This window comes from Cynoglossus semilaevis, chromosome 15 (genome assembly GCF_000523025.1).
Source record: "Cynoglossus semilaevis isolate Cse_v1.0 chromosome 15, Cse_v1.0, whole genome shotgun sequence".
Classification (NCBI taxonomy): Eukaryota; Metazoa; Chordata; class Actinopteri; order Pleuronectiformes; family Cynoglossidae; genus Cynoglossus; species Cynoglossus semilaevis.
The window spans coordinates 4,517,046-4,532,815 of record NC_024321.1 but is presented as its reverse complement, the minus strand read 5'-3'; the positions used below and the strand labels follow the sequence as shown (position 1 = coordinate 4,532,815).

General features: G+C 39.7%; 1 protein-coding gene across 1 annotated transcript in view; it reads left to right on the top strand.

The window, feature by feature from the left end:
- Positions 1-14,133, top strand: part of ankrd50 (ankyrin repeat domain 50) — a 34,463-nt gene extending 20,330 nt beyond the window's left edge. Inside the window, exon 4 of the mRNA XM_017039453.2 lies at positions 8,541-14,133. Coding sequence (XP_016894942.1) covers positions 8,541-11,797 — 3,257 coding nt within the window. The 3' untranslated portion in view covers positions 11,798-14,133. The remainder of the gene's footprint in view (positions 1-8,540) is intronic.
- The last annotated feature ends 1,637 nt before the right edge of the window (positions 14,134-15,770 follow it).

Here is a 15,770-nt window from a genome sequence, read left to right as displayed (position 1 = left end):
CAAAATCAAATTGTTTAGTGGTGTCATGGCCTGAGAATCTTGTTTTCTCAAAATCTTTCATTTATATGTAGTTAATTTTGAAATCCTATAGCAGTACATAATGGATGTTACATAGTTGTCCAGTAAGTCAACATAATTGTTTCTCCAACAGTATCAGTTGCAGTCTCATTTGGTTGGTTACTCCTTGGCATGCTGTGATCCAGTCTCTTCTGTGATCTTTTTTATCTTGTGGCTTTATCAGGCATCACTGAACTTTAATGGCTACCATCTGCCCAACATTGTGTGTGAGTACACGCTTGTCATAGTCACTGTTGCTCAAGCAGTAAGTAAGATAAGATAGGATAAAAATGTGTATTTAAATCTTAGAGTATCTTATGTTGGTCATGAATAACGGACAGGGGAAGTAGATTTGTTTATAGGTCAGGCCCTGTCCTCAACTCCAGTATTAATTTGACATCATAGTTGTTTACTGTGAGACGAAAATATGCCAGTCTACTGTTGGTGCCTCTCTAGGTGTGTTTGAATTTATACTCACCTTTCATCTTGATATGTTGGCTCCTTAACCACAGCTTGTATGGGAAACAGCTTAAAATAAATATAGAAGTAAAATGATTCTGCTTCCCTGGTGTGACATTTAGTAAGTCATGTAAGGTCATGACTCCATATTTAAATACAGAAGCATAGGATTTTCTCTAGTCCAAGAAAATGAAAGATGAAATAAAATGAATATGTTTTAATTCCATGATTCTACCAGTTTGGGGGTAGCAGCACATTTCTTTTGACTGTTTCACACGTAGAAACCTTTATATGATATATTTATTGTTTTCTATGGAATCTGTTAGCAAACCATGTGATGGATGGGCACAGGTAAAAGGATAACTCTGTGGTTGAGGTAACTCACTTACAGAACATAATTGATTGAGGGTGATAAATTAATCCCATCCATCTGTTCCTGTTCCATAATTTAATCCAGGCTATGAGAACGGACGGCACACACACATGAAGCAATAGAGGATCCAGAAGAATGCCTTTGATCCAACATATTGTGACCATTACCTGGTTATTGTGTAACATAACTGGCAATTTAATGCACTGTCATAAATTGCAAAAGACAGCGTTTCTGGTAATTTGCAGATTAACGACTATATAGTAAACCCGTACCATCTGGCACTTAGAGGCTGGAGCACGTGGAACGTCTGTGGTACAAGTCAAGTGAACTAATTTGAGAGAAGGATGAGAATACGAAGGCAAGGGCAGCTTGATGTCTGAGTTGTAGTTCACATGACAGAGAATAGGGACAAAGATAAAAAGCAGTTAATAATTACAAAGATGACACAAACCCATATCAACCTCTCAGTGAAAATTGCTTCTGCAATTTCTTCCATCCTAATCCTAGTGGCAAATGTACTACAAAAACTGTAGATGAGAAAATATTGTGATAGGTTAAAGTAGTTTTACTTTCAATCTTAATAAATAATCCTTTTATTGGTAGAAATAAAACCCAAACACACAAGTAAAATGTAAAGATTAAAAAATTAAACATTTCTTTACTGATCTAGAAATATAAAAAAAGTTGAAAAAAAGCAGATAGAGATGACAATAATGCAGAGCAGTTTACAGGAAACACAAAATAAAACCATTGGCAATCTGTACTATAATTTCAGGTTCAAATGCTACTATGCAATGTAAAAAGAAAAACATCTAACACATGTGAGCAAGGATGAGGAAGGATGAAAGAGGGATGGGTTTGGGAACTGCAGTGCCAGTAGTCATAATAATATAGTAGGGGTGTACGATCGGAGCTGTGAAAGATAATAGCTCCCCTCAAACAACCATATTCTAGTTCTGCAGTGTTACAAGAACTTTAATTAAATTAATTTCCCCAGTCATAAAATGCATTGTTTAAATTTTTCCCCCTCCAGTTTCTTGCTCTTAGGTCTACTTGGTACTGAAAGGATTTAAAGGGTTCCATCAGCCAAAACTTGTAAAATGCTCTCTGTTACACTCTCTCTCTCTCTCACACACACACACACACAAAACCAACACACATAAAAGCCCCCATAGTTATGAATCACAGCTGTAATTAAGACAGTTATATTCCTGGCTCAATGTGAGGAATGTTACAGGAGCGCGTGGCCCCTTCAAGAGCACACTCATCTTTCGAGGCATTTTGATGGAGGCCTTAATCATTCCTTCCTCAGGTGACACATTCGCACATGGTCTTTTTTAAACAGAAGTTAAATGTTGGGCTACATGCACAGGCCAGAATCCATTCATAGACTGTCTCAGTATAGGGTCTTGGTTGACGAAGTGAAACAAATGTGAGAGTGCCAGAAATGCTATCATTAAGTGATGCAATTTAACATTATTGTGCCACTTGGACAAAACCATCTCACATACCATCAGATCACGTATTGAGTTCAGGACATCTGTCCTAAATAATCTGATGATCATTGTCCCAGTCTTTCAGCTTGCATTTACTACTATTCAAGTTCAGTATTTTCTGACATAAAACACTGATTGTGTAATCTAAGCAACTCTTTCTTGGCGAATGATGATTGTGATTGGGTTTCTAATTTCACAGTGTCCTGCTACTTCAGTACAGTATATGGACCCTTGATTACAACCTTTGTAGCAGTTGTATAATTACGTTTACACTTTCAGGCAACTTTAGGGTGACGCTGTTTCTACCTTGTATTTGTGTTACTGGAGAAGAGGCAAACTAGACCCAACAAGGATCTGAACCACATCTCCCACCTCTGCTTTGACCAACATGAATGGACCTTTTCTTTACCCACTGTGTCAAGTGACAGAACTGATTTACCGCTAATGATCACAAACCAAAAGATCAGCCCTGTTTAAGCGCCCTCCTCCACTTCTGTGAGCAGCCCTTTGTCCACAAGCATGTGTGTGAATCCAGCACAGGGCAAGGCCATGCCTTTTACAAAAAGGTCAACCAAACTTTTAATGTCTCCCTGGATTTTTTTTCTCTCTGTATGCTTTCATTTTGGTCAAATGTGAGACCTCACTGGAGAGACCGCAGGATGTTCTGGCCGACTGACAACACAAACATGGTCGTAAAGTAGCAAGGAAGGTTTATTTCTTCTGGGCTGTGGAATGCTCCCTAAAGAGAGACAAAGATGGCTTTGCTTACCAGCTCCCCACTAAGTGTTGCAGCATCAATTTTGTGACAACTGGATGCATACAATCATGTGAATGCCAGCAGATGAATCTGAAACCAAACTGTGAAACAAAAATTGTGAGTTTTATGAGAGGTTTATTGCCAACTACAATGTTCCAGAATGAAGTTTCAAGGCTGTCTTTAAGAGGAAAATTTAGGATCTCTTTTGTTAGACTACAAAAAAATCCAATTTCAATTTTAGCACATTCTGGGCATTCTGCAGCCCTGAACTGGGGGTTTTATACAGACCAAAATACAATAGAAACCATTTTGTTTTCTTCTCGTATAGATTTTCAGCGTGTACTTGTTCTGGGCCTTAATTCCTGGATAACGTCAATATATTAATAAGCACATCTTCTCGTCTTTTTGAAATGGGCTTATGCAGACATGATGATTTATGTCCATATTCATTTATGACTTGTTGTCTGAGAGGCTGCATGTTGAGCGTTACTTTGGATGAGCTGAAGACCATAATCCCTGCTGAATACTGTAATTTACCACCATGTAGTTTGACACTGGGGCAAATTACAGGTTTTTCATGTCTGTATCTTCAACACTTTTGGTGCTGTTCTGTCAGTGGCATGCTTATGAACATGACTGGTTTCATTTTCCCTAAGGTGATACCCCTTGGGTATGTGGTATGCCAAATATTATAGCCTTGAGTTACTTTGGTTGAATTGAAAGGTATTTTATATATGGATTTGATATAACTTTTTTGGAAAAGGAATTGTAGGTGTGCGACTGGACATATGTATTTTGTAATATAGCTCTCAAGCATTTTTTCAAACTATTTGGTGGTAGTGCTAAACCAGGTCAACCAGAGGTCAGACTGTGTAATAATGAACGAAAACATGGTAGGATATTGAAGACATTTGATCCCAAGTGGGACAGGGGAAACTCCCAACACTTGAGCTCAGTGTCAACAACACTAGTTATTTTGGGTTGACAAAATGGATGTTAAAGTGACACTGTACATTTATATGGCAGTTCACCCAAGCACAAAAAGCACTTTGAATAAACACTTTGTTGTGACATCAGGCTGTAAAAGTCATACATTTCTGTTCGTAAAAAGGAAAAATATTATCACAAGTATAGTGAATTTAACAAAAACATTAAATCAAGTAACTTCTTCAAAAATCTAAGGTAGTTCATTCAGTCATAATATTGCTGCTCTGAGCCTTTTTCTTGTTTTTTGTCTTTTGAATATATATATATATATATATAAACTGATACAAAATGTGTTTTACTAAAGTTGCAGGAGTACAGATCCAGAAAATCAGTGGGCACTCGATACTAGTGCTGTTCAGTACCCTGGTAAGGCAGCCTGATCACAGCCATGTGGCTGTGGTACAAGGGTCACAGAGTAGAATAAATTGTACGATTACAATTATTTTAACATTACTGTACATTCAATTCATGTAACATGGGTTTATAAGCTGCACTGCAGGAAGGTTGACTACTTAGTAGTGCCAAGTACAGGTTGGCACTACCTGTATAAAGGTTTTATTATAAAGGTTTTCATGGATTTATTACACTGGTGTGAAATGTCCTGTCATCTCTGCAGCTGCAAGAAGCTCTGTGATATAGAGTGAAAACCCTGTCTGATGTATCTCACATGGAATTCGGTGAAAGACCGCACATGTATGTGGCCAGGTGCACTGCCTCATGACTCAGCCTCTTGTTGCTGTCTTAATGAGCTTCTGTCTTTAGGACCAACAAGCACAGCCAGTTTCGCTTTTGGTGGCTGAAACGGAAAATGTCAGCTTTTTCGTCTCACACAGCTGCTTTACAAGATGGATGTTTTATCCTTAAAGCAGATGGTTTGATGCCTCTCCCACTGAGGTGTGCTGTGCTTTTGTGTTAGCAGTATTTTTTCATGCACAACCTCCTCCTCTTTACCTCATCAGCTTCATTTATCGTGACAGGTTTGACTGGAATGTCTTTTGGATGTGTATGTAGTCTAATGTACGATGTTTGATTTTTAGCAAGACACTTGTTTGGGCACGGATGTGTTTGTGTATTTTACCCTAAGAATGGCATACGTTAATTGTTCAAATTGCAATCATTACCATGTCTCTGCCAATGGTCAATCAGTATGGAAATCGTATGGGATTTGGTGGAGTCGCTAATTCAAAGTGATTTTCTGTAATGGTCTTTTTTGCAGTGTTGAATGAGGGAGATTATTTTGGGCAAAACTCTTTAGTATTTTTCTTTCTGTTTTCTTAAATAACATTAAACATTAACATAAAGTTGAAAAATAAACTTCTTGTTTTTGCCTGCAAACATAACAGAATTTAATTCAAGGAAATTCAATAGTGTTCTTTGTTAAAACAAAAATGACAGTGTACTCTGTTTAAAGGTCTCTCTGCAGGCCGTTAGAGCAGACTCTTGTCCACATACTTGTGTTTAAGAGGTTGGCGCTCTGGTGTTTTTGGAGCAAGGGAGGCACCAGCTGTCGAGCAGACGTTTGTTCAGTGAGGGTCTACTGGAGAGTGCAGTGAGGCTTGGGTTTCTGTTTTCCTTATGAATCTGATGACTTTAAATGGTGTCTCTCTCAGAGAACGTGTCAAATCTCAGAAAATGGTGTTGTGAAAATCTTGGCCCATTAGCTCAGAACTCTAGATCATCAATACACATGTGAACAGACCTATTTGCCTTGTTTGTCATCTCAAATATTAATCTAGAAGCCAAACAGGCCCTCTTTTGTAAAAGAGGCTGTGTCTCTGGTGGATGGTGTCCAGTGCTGTAATGAGCAGCAGCTGTCTCAGAGGCCTGTACTCTGAAGCTGCATCCCTCACACTGATGAATGTGTCATTTGTTGCTTGTTTAGCAGTCGCTGTTGTGCAGATCCTAAACCCAACCTTTCTCACACTCACGTCACACAACTACAGTGTTTGTAACCATTTCTAAAAGCACCAGATCTAGTCGTTTACAACAACTGGGGTAAATAGAGTGAAAATATTTCTTGGACAATTTGATCTCTATAAGCAGGGAGCTGAAAATGCTATAGATTTGCATTTAACATTGATGACTTTTACATTGATGTCTGCTGATCTAGTGGAAACACTGGATCATGTGCCACAATTGTTTATACCTTGGTAGTTTTTTAGCCCTTTTTTTTAGTTTTTTTATTTCTCACTATACTCATAGAATTTCAATTTAATGAGGATTTGTTTATAGCTACCAAAATGCTTTACTTCTTAGTGGCTACAGTCAAATTTCTTACTCCCACTCTTACTCCTCCAGTTTTTGCAGTCCCTGTGTCTTCTTAATTGGTAAATGTCAGCAACTGTGGGATGTAGGAGAAACTGTTTATCATCAACTATTTCCTTCCCATGAGAAAATATTTATAATAAAGTGTCTCCACAGGTGGGCTCTAGCATTTAGTTTAGTTTTTCCCACTCAAGTTCTTTGATGGATTTAGCAAACTAGACCATCAACACAGGGACTAAATGTGTGCGTATATATATATATATATATATATATATATATATATATATCCTTTTTGCTCATAATGGCCTCTGCCCCTTTCTCATTGTTCCCTGACAAACACTAATCCCAAAATGTTATTTTATTTTTTAATGTTATTTCAATACAACAATATAGTACAAGTCAAAAATGAAGTCTATTGGATTAGAACGACAGTTCACACATTTTGAGAAAACAGTGAAAAGCAACTAAAATGAAATATATGTTTTTGGTTGTATTTTTGCAATATTGGAAAGTGTTAAATTTTTAGGTGAAATTTTAGGTGAAATAGAACTGATCCTGACTCTTACCTTCTACCAAGGATACAGTCATTATCTTTGTTGTGAAAGGTTAAGGACAAAGGCTGATTATTGTGAGGGTGCTGTAAGTGGGTGTGAGCTTATCTTGAACAAACTCAGGAGCAGACGATAACAAGAACCAATTGCTTCTCTGTTTACTAGGATCTGTACTCCAAACTTCCAGTGCCTGCCTGGGAACTGTGAACTCAACAGGTTATCTGGCTTCCAGGTGCAGTTACCACCAGGGTTGCATGGAATACGATTTCACAGCCCCTCTTTTTTCTGCCTGTGAAATAGCAGTGAGATGAACAAAGCTCTGCCCCAGGTTTGGCTAAAGAGTCGCGTTCATTCATATTATGTACAGGCAAAAGTGTTATGTAATCAAAGCAATCACATTTCACTGTTTGGGATGAAAGTGTTGATGCTTTTCCTCTTGCTGAATCGATTTTCTTCCCCCCAATAGCTCAGAGTACATAAAATGTTCAGTCAATAACCCCGGAGCCTTAAACTACAACCTTAATTACCCAATTTTTAAGTCAATCTCAACAAGGCCATGTTCTGCTTGGCCTACGGAGTAAGTGCTAACGTGTCTGTAGCGAATGCAGCAGACACATTAGCTTTAAAAAAAGGACATTCAATCACTGTAAATGGTGCAGCACTGCGTGTCAGTAACCTAGGGTCTGGCTTTTTTTCTTTCTCAGTCACCATCAGAACCATGGGAACTGTGAATTAAACTATGGAAAATGTTCTTCTAGCCCTCAAGCCGTAGGTCACACAGACAGCAACCAGATTGTTTTTTACATCCCAGCAAGTTCACTCAATGTCCATTAGCTAAGGCCATTATAGAGCTATTTTGTTCAGATAGCAAAGAGGAATTCCTAATAATGATCATTCATTAAGACCAACTGTGATAATTTCTCTTTTCTCTGAGATTTGTAATGATCTGTACTGGGACCTTGTACTATGACAGTGAATGGGCCATTGATGTGTTGCAGGCATGGAATTAATGTCCCCTTTTGCTCTTGCATTTACATTTCCAGCCCCAACCAAAGATTCAGTCCTGTTAAAAAAGTATTGCGTAAGTAAAGCAGGCTTCAGTCACAATGAATTTAAACATTTTGTCAAACACATGCTAAGAGAGAAATACTTTCTTGTATCTCTACTTTCCTTTAAGCAACAGCGCAGCTGTGAATTTGTTTATGCACCAAATATAATTGTGTTTTCTTGTCATCATTTTGTGTAAAATAACAGAAAAGGCCAGCAAACTTATTTGGTTTTTACAGCCACAGTGGTCAAAATCTGAATTCCCCTGCATGGCTTTTCTTTAACACCATGTCTTGACTTTTAATTACCTCATGGCTTGGGAAGTAAAAGGTTGGCATTTACTGATTATCCAAAGGTACAAGATCAGTGAATTAATACTGGGTATAATGTCAAGGTCAGACTTAGAGTAATGACTCTAGGGGCTCTGTGGAAAAGTCACGTTAATCATCACCTACTGATATATGTGTATACATACAGGCCTATTCTGGACATCTGGAGATTTTGCATCTGTTATAGGGCTAATTTAATAGACGTTTCTTTTCTTTCAGGATTTCGCAAAATCAGCCTTGATGATCTGCGTAAAGCCTACATCGTCAAGGATGTGCAACAGTACATCCTTCATAGACTGGATCAAGAAGAGGCATTGAGGCAGCATCTGACCAAAGAGACAGCTGAGATGCTTAATCAACTTCACATCAAAAGCAGTGGCTGCTTCCTCTACCTTGAGCGGGTGCTGGATGGCGTGGTGGAGAACTTCATCATGCTTCGTGAAATACGTGATATCCCCGGAACACTCAATGGTCTCTACCTGTGGCTCTGCCAGAGACTATTTGTCAGAAAACAGTTTGTCAAAGTTCAACCAATTCTAAATGTTATCCTTGCAACCTGCAGACCACTCACAGTAAAAGAACTGTACCATGCAGTCTGGACCAAAAACATGACACTGACTATGGAAGAGTTTCAAAAAAAGATGGACATTCTCTCCAAGTTGTTAGTCGAAGGCCTCGGGGGTACTAAAATCCTCTTTCACTACAGTTTTGCAGAGTGGCTACTGGATGTCAAGCATTGTACACAAAAGTACTTGTGCAATGCAGCGGAAGGTCACCGGATGTTGGCCATGAGTTACACCTGCAGGGCAAAGCAGCTTAAACCACTCGAAGTGCAAGAATTTGCACTACACCTTGTTAATTCCAATCTGCAGATTGAGCCTTTTAATCTTGCTCTTTGGATGGTTTGGAATGGAACCCCTGCTAAAGACTCTCTCTCTACTTCCATACCTAGAGAACAGGAAGTTCTCCAGCTTTTAGTAAAAGCTGGGGCGCATGTCAATAATGAGGATGACCATGCTTCGTGTATTGTACAACAGGCCTTAGAAAGAGAGGACTCAATAAGAACATTACTTGACAATGGGGCATCAGTAAACCAGTGTGACTCAAGTGGAAGAACTCTACTGTCCAATGCTGCATACAGTGGAAACCTTGACGTGGTTAACTTGCTCATTTCAAGAGGGGCAAACATGGAGCTCGAGGACAACCACGGACAAACAGCACTTACACTCGCTGCAAGACAGGGCCATACCAAAGTGGTCAATTGTCTAATTGGGTGTGAGGCCAACATAAACCACACAGATCACGATGGATGGACAGCCCTTCGCTCAGCAGGTTGGGGTGGACATTCAGAGGTTGTATCTGCTCTGCTCTATGCTGGTGCCAAAGTAGACTGTGCTGATGCCGATGGTAGAACCGCTTTAAGAGCTGCAGCTTGGGGAGGTCATGAAGACATAGTATTGAACCTGCTTCAGCATGGGGCTGAGGTCAACAAGGCAGACAATGAAGGAAGAACAGCTCTCATTGCTGCAGCATATATGGGACACAGAGAGATTGTGGAACACCTCCTAGACCATGGAGCTGAAGTTAATCATGAAGATGTAGATGGAAGGACTGCCCTTTCCGTTGCTGCCCTTTGTGTTCCTGCAAGTAAAGGTCATGCTTCTGTTGTGAGCCTTCTCATTGACAGAGGGGCAGAAGTTGACCACTGTGACAAAGACTGTATGACACCTCTCCTTGTGGCTGGCTATGAAGGACATGTTGATGTTGTCGATTTACTTTTGGAAGGTGGAGCTGATGTGGATCACACAGACAACAATGGCCGTACCCCGCTTCTTGCAGCTGCATCAATGGGCCATGCATCAGTTGTCAACACGTTACTCTTCTGGGGCGCTGCTGTCGACAGCATTGATAGTGAGGGCAGGACGGTGCTTAGCATTGCATCTGCTCAGGGTAACGTAGAAGTGGTCAGAACTCTGCTGGACAGAGGCTTGGATGAGAACCACAGGGACGATGCAGGCTGGACCCCTCTACACATGGCTTCATTTGAGGGCCACCGCCAAGTGTGCGACGCACTTATTGAGCAGGGTGCCCGTTGCACAGAGGTGGATAACGATGGGAGAATACCGCTTATACTGGCTGCACAGGAAGGACATTATGACTGTGTGCAAATTCTTCTGGAGAACAAGTCCTGCATTGACCAGAGAGGGTATGATGGTAGAAATGCTCTCAGGGTGGCTGCACTAGAAGGCCATAGAGACATTGTTGAACTGCTGCTGAGCCACGGTGCAGACATTGATTACAAGGATGCAGATGGTCGACCAACACTTTACATATTGGCGCTTGAAAATCAACTGGCAATGACGGAATATTTCCTGGAAAATGGAGCAAATGTAGAGGCCTGTGACACTGAAGGCAGAACGGCCCTCCATGTTTCCTGCTGGCTAGGGCACATTGAAATGGTGAGGCTCTTAATTAACTATCATGCTGACGTGAATGCCTGTGACAATGAGAAACGATCTGCCCTCCAGTCCGCAGCCTGGCAAGGCCACACAAAAGTGGTTCAGTATCTAATAGAGAATGGCACACATGTTGATCACACCTGCAACCAGGGGGCAACAGCACTGGGCATAGCTGCACAGGAGGGCCACATTGATGTTGTACAAATACTTCTTGAAAATGGTGCTGACCCCAACCATGCTGACCAGTTTGGGCGCACTGCGATGAGAGTGGCAGCGAAAGGTGGACACTCTATGATCATCAAACTTTTAGAAAAGTATGGGGCTTCAACTCTAAATGGCTGTAACCCTTCCCCAGTGCACACCCTGGAAGAAAAAACACCTCTGGCTGTGACAGGTAAAATGCAGTCACTTACGATTAAATCGAGCAGTTCTGGCAGCACGGGAGCTGGAGACATGCAATCATCAGGACGCGGTGTGACAAATGGACCCGTTCATGCTTTCAGTTCACCATCTGAGTCACCAGATTCCACTGTAGATAGACAGAAATCCTCCTTGTCTAACAACTCTCTTAAGAGTTCAAAGAACTCATCACTGAGAACAACATCTTCTACAGCCACAGCTCAAACTGTGCCGATAGACAGTTTTCATGGCTTGACGTTCACGGAACAAATTCAACAGCACTCACTGCCTCGTAGCCGGAGCAGACAGTCCATAGTGTCACCCTCCTCCACAACTAAATCCACCAGTCAGCAACCATCATCTCCATCCAATGATTTTGACTGGTCTCAGTTAAAACCTGGTCTGAAATCTTCAACTGGAAGTAGGTCTGGCAATGGCACATCAAACAGCAAAGGCGGCGATAAGAAGAAAAACAAAAACAGTAGATCAACACAAGGTCAGGTTTTGGAGTATGAAATGACACAGTTCGACAAGAGAATCGCCTTCAACAAATCTGTAGCAAACATCTCGGTGAAGGATCCCCACTGTAAGATCATGATTGGCAGTTCAATTCAGTAGGAGAGAGGCCAAAACCAGGATCAGTTCTTTATCCAGCAACAAAGCTGTGCTGAGAAGAAGCGAAATGGCATCATGACCAACCCCAACTATCACCTACAGGGTAATCAGGTGTTCCTGAGTAGAGTGTCAGTTCCTAGGACTGTACAGAACAGAGGTCACGAGGATGTTCTAGAGAGTTATCCCATTGGAGATACAGAGCTTAGCCTTAAACAGGCCCTCAAACTGCAGATTGAAGGCTCAGACCCTGGATTTAACTACAAAAAGGAAACTCCATTATAGTTGGTAAGATACCCGTCAATGTGTGCATCAAGCATTTACAGAGGAAATTACGGCTAGGGTCACAGTGTGTAGGTAATTCTTCACTGACAGAGGCTATTTCCAGAGACTAATAGCAGACTATTGGTTGTTACTGGATTGCATTCAACAGAGTTACAAAGTGGTTTTAATCAGACGTGCATGAAGAATCAATCTCTATTTGTAGAAGCAGACCTGTCTCCCAAAATAAACATTAACCCCAGTCATCCCTGTACCGTTGCAGATGTCTTGAATGCCATTCGTCACATAGACCATTGCAAGGTTTGTGCCAAAGCAACTGTTTTCACCTGCATTTTTCTTTCTTCTTTTTTTTGTCCAGCAGACCTAAAAAATAATAACCAAGAGAAAGATTGTTAATCGCTGCCTGAGGCTTTTGTGAACTGAAACTTCAACATGCCTACATCTGTTACAACAGCCCTCGCCATTTATTAATGCAAACTATCATTTTTAATTTAATGTAATGCTATTTAATAAACAGTGTATGCACTTTTAAAAGAGTTAAGATGACAGACATGTTTTTTTATTTGTATCCCATCCATATTGTGTCATAACAAGTCAAAAGAAACATTCAATTCATTCATTTATCATTGTTTTATGTTATTTTTGTTTTGTCTGTTTATTATTATTTTAACACTGACAGCAATGTAATACTGAGTACATTGTCACAAACAAGAGGACATAACAGTAACTGATGTCATGGTATGAACCTAATGCATTTATAGTCTGCCTTTCTAGAGACCCCAAATAATCTGTGTTAGCCTTGATCAGTGTGCTAAACCTACATTTGTGTAATATATTGATAGCAATGGCAGTTAATTTCATGAATATATTCATGCATATTTATTTTTATTTTTGGAAGAAAAAGCCACTTTGCTGCATTTTTTGTGTTGCATTAGCTCTACCATGGTGCTGTGTTCAGAAGTTACCTGCAATTATTTTTTTTAGTTGTCACTGTGCTTTTCTGTGTTATAAATCTTAAAGAGAGATGCAGTGATTCATTGAAAATTGAGTTTTAAAATATCATTTTCATCCCTATGGGATTGTTTTTGACGTGTGTGTTGTTTTTGTGTGCATAAAATATATTTTAAAAAACTCATTGTGAACAGTTAACATAAGTTTGGTGCTAAACACGTAAACTTAACGTGACTGCAGTGATATAAGAAAAGTAAAGGCATCTGTCAATTTGTCCAGGTTACATCTGTTATTTAACTGCACTGCAAAAATAACTAAATCCAGGCTTTGTTTTTTGTTCAACGTCATGTGGTTCATCTTTAGTGATTCTTTTTTGTGTGTGTGAATATTTCAGGGGCACTGCACAAAAATCAGCCTAAAAGATGCGTTTCACCGATTAAAATTTTAGCCATCAGTGAGGAGTGTTTTAAATACAAAACTGTAAAAAGCCAAAGTTTAAAAAAAAGCACTATCCACGCCCCGTCCCCACCATTGTGGAGCTGAAAAACAGTTAAACAGAACTCCAGTCCCGGTGGGAGAAAGAGAGAAGGAGGTGCTCCAATATGGCACTGAGGGAACCCAAACATCTGTTTCTCATGAATTCTGCAGAGCTGTGTTAGCGTTTACAGGCCGTGTCATATTTTTGCAGGCTTTTCATACTGTTAACAGTGAGCTATTTTTCACTCTGACCTGGGATCAGTGGGGGGAGCAGAAAACCTATCGCATGCACAAACACTTGTAAGCCCTAGTGAAAGCTCTCAGCTCTATAGTACTACAGTTGCTCAAATGTATGCCATGAAGGGTCAACAAAAGGATTCAAGGCTGGACGGAGTCTAGGAACAGTGTTGTTATGAAGACAAAGCTGTATAGTCTTTGTTAAGCAGTTACCTTGTTTGTCTGAACTGTGTTGTGTCTGTCATCTTTGATTTGACTGTCAGTGTGTGGATTGTAAATAGCTTCCCGTGTACATTGACTTTCAGTTAAAAAACAATAGAATTCCTGTATAATATGAAGTGGAATTTTCCGATGTATATTAAAGTGCTTAATAAACATATTTGCTTTACTGCTGAGAAGTTCTTCTGCTTATTTATTGGTTATCATGTTACCAGGAATATACACTGGAAAAACATTTCTTTCTTAAGTCACACCAGGGATAGCGACCTGCTCCTGGACCCCACAAAGGTAAGTAACAGACTTACTGTAAACCATTACCTGTCAAAGTCACATCAACACCTGTCAAAATCAGACCTGCAAATTACCACCACAGATAAACGTGCAGTCAGGGGGATTATTTTACCTGACATCCTCAGCACATTTTAAAAGCTAGTAATAAAAGTTGCTTTGATCCTGAATCAGCTGCCTCACATCCACATATCCAGCTTGAGCTGTGATTTCAATTAGTGTCTTTTCCAGCTCACAAAAACTCAACCACACAGAGTCCCAAATGATTAGGTGTCCTGGTTTGCAAACATCACAGGCCAACTATGCAATAGTCTTCCTGTCTTCATGTTTATATGTTTAGAACACTTTAAATGAAATCAGTATACCCCTGGAAAAAAATGGTAACTTCATCCACTTAACATTAAATACAGCAAATGCCATATGTATAAATGTTCTTGTTTTGATCATTTTTTTAAAAGTTTCCTGTGTAGAATACTTTTTGGACCCCTAAGTCATGGTTTTGGGTGATTTTTGAAATATTCATATAAAATACTTTTTGGACTTTTAAACTAAATATTCACTTGGCAGCATGATTTAGGCAAGTGCTTTTAAATTATAACGGAAAGGAGCATTCTTGTTTTTCAAACAAACATTTGGTCGTTGTCGAGCGTGTGTGGATGTCACGAGGGAAAAGATAACTTGACACAAACTTTTTACGTTTAAACTACATAATGACCAGTTTTATGTTATGTTATCCATTTTATGGACACTAGTGCGTTATTTTTTTATTTATTTATTTTTTCTCGATAAACTTTTTTTGGCGTCAAGTTAACCTGCTAGCGTGTGTTTAGTGCTGCGGTCCAGGGTTTTCATCTCATTTCATTTCTGTTATTGCACGTAATTTCATTTGTTCAATTGTACAGCCTGCGTTTCGTTCGAGTTAAATGTTATGTCTTCTGAGTTGACTGTACTGATAACACTACATTGTTGCTTTTTTGATAATGTCGTCAATTATCTATTTTATTTCTTTCCGCGCACATCTAAAATTTCTTTCAGCATTAACGATAATCTACACTACGGGACCTTTAAATTTACGTAATTTCCTCTCGATAGTTTGCGCATGCGTAGCAAGAGACTGCATTAAATTAAACCGGAACAATCGATCTCGTTTATCAAACAAACATGTAGTCGTCGTCGAGTGTGTATGAAGTCACAGCGCGTTTATGTGGTTTTTAGTCATTTTATCGACACTAGTGCGTTAGGTAAACTTTTTTGTCGGTAAGTAAACATGCTAGCTTGAGTTTAGTGCTGCGGTGCAGCGTTCTCAGCTGTGTAAACACTCACTGCACAGCGAATGGCTCGTCCGGAAAAGTCAAATGTTTGAAAACCCAAAAAGTAAAACTATGTATGTTAAAAGTGTAGCCAACATTGGAATTATTAGAAGTCGTTGTGGTAACAGTTATGGTCCAGATAGAGGAGCTCCAATTGTTGAGTTTCTGTGAAATATACTGTTAGTTCTTTATAAACAAATTAACGGGCTCTTTTT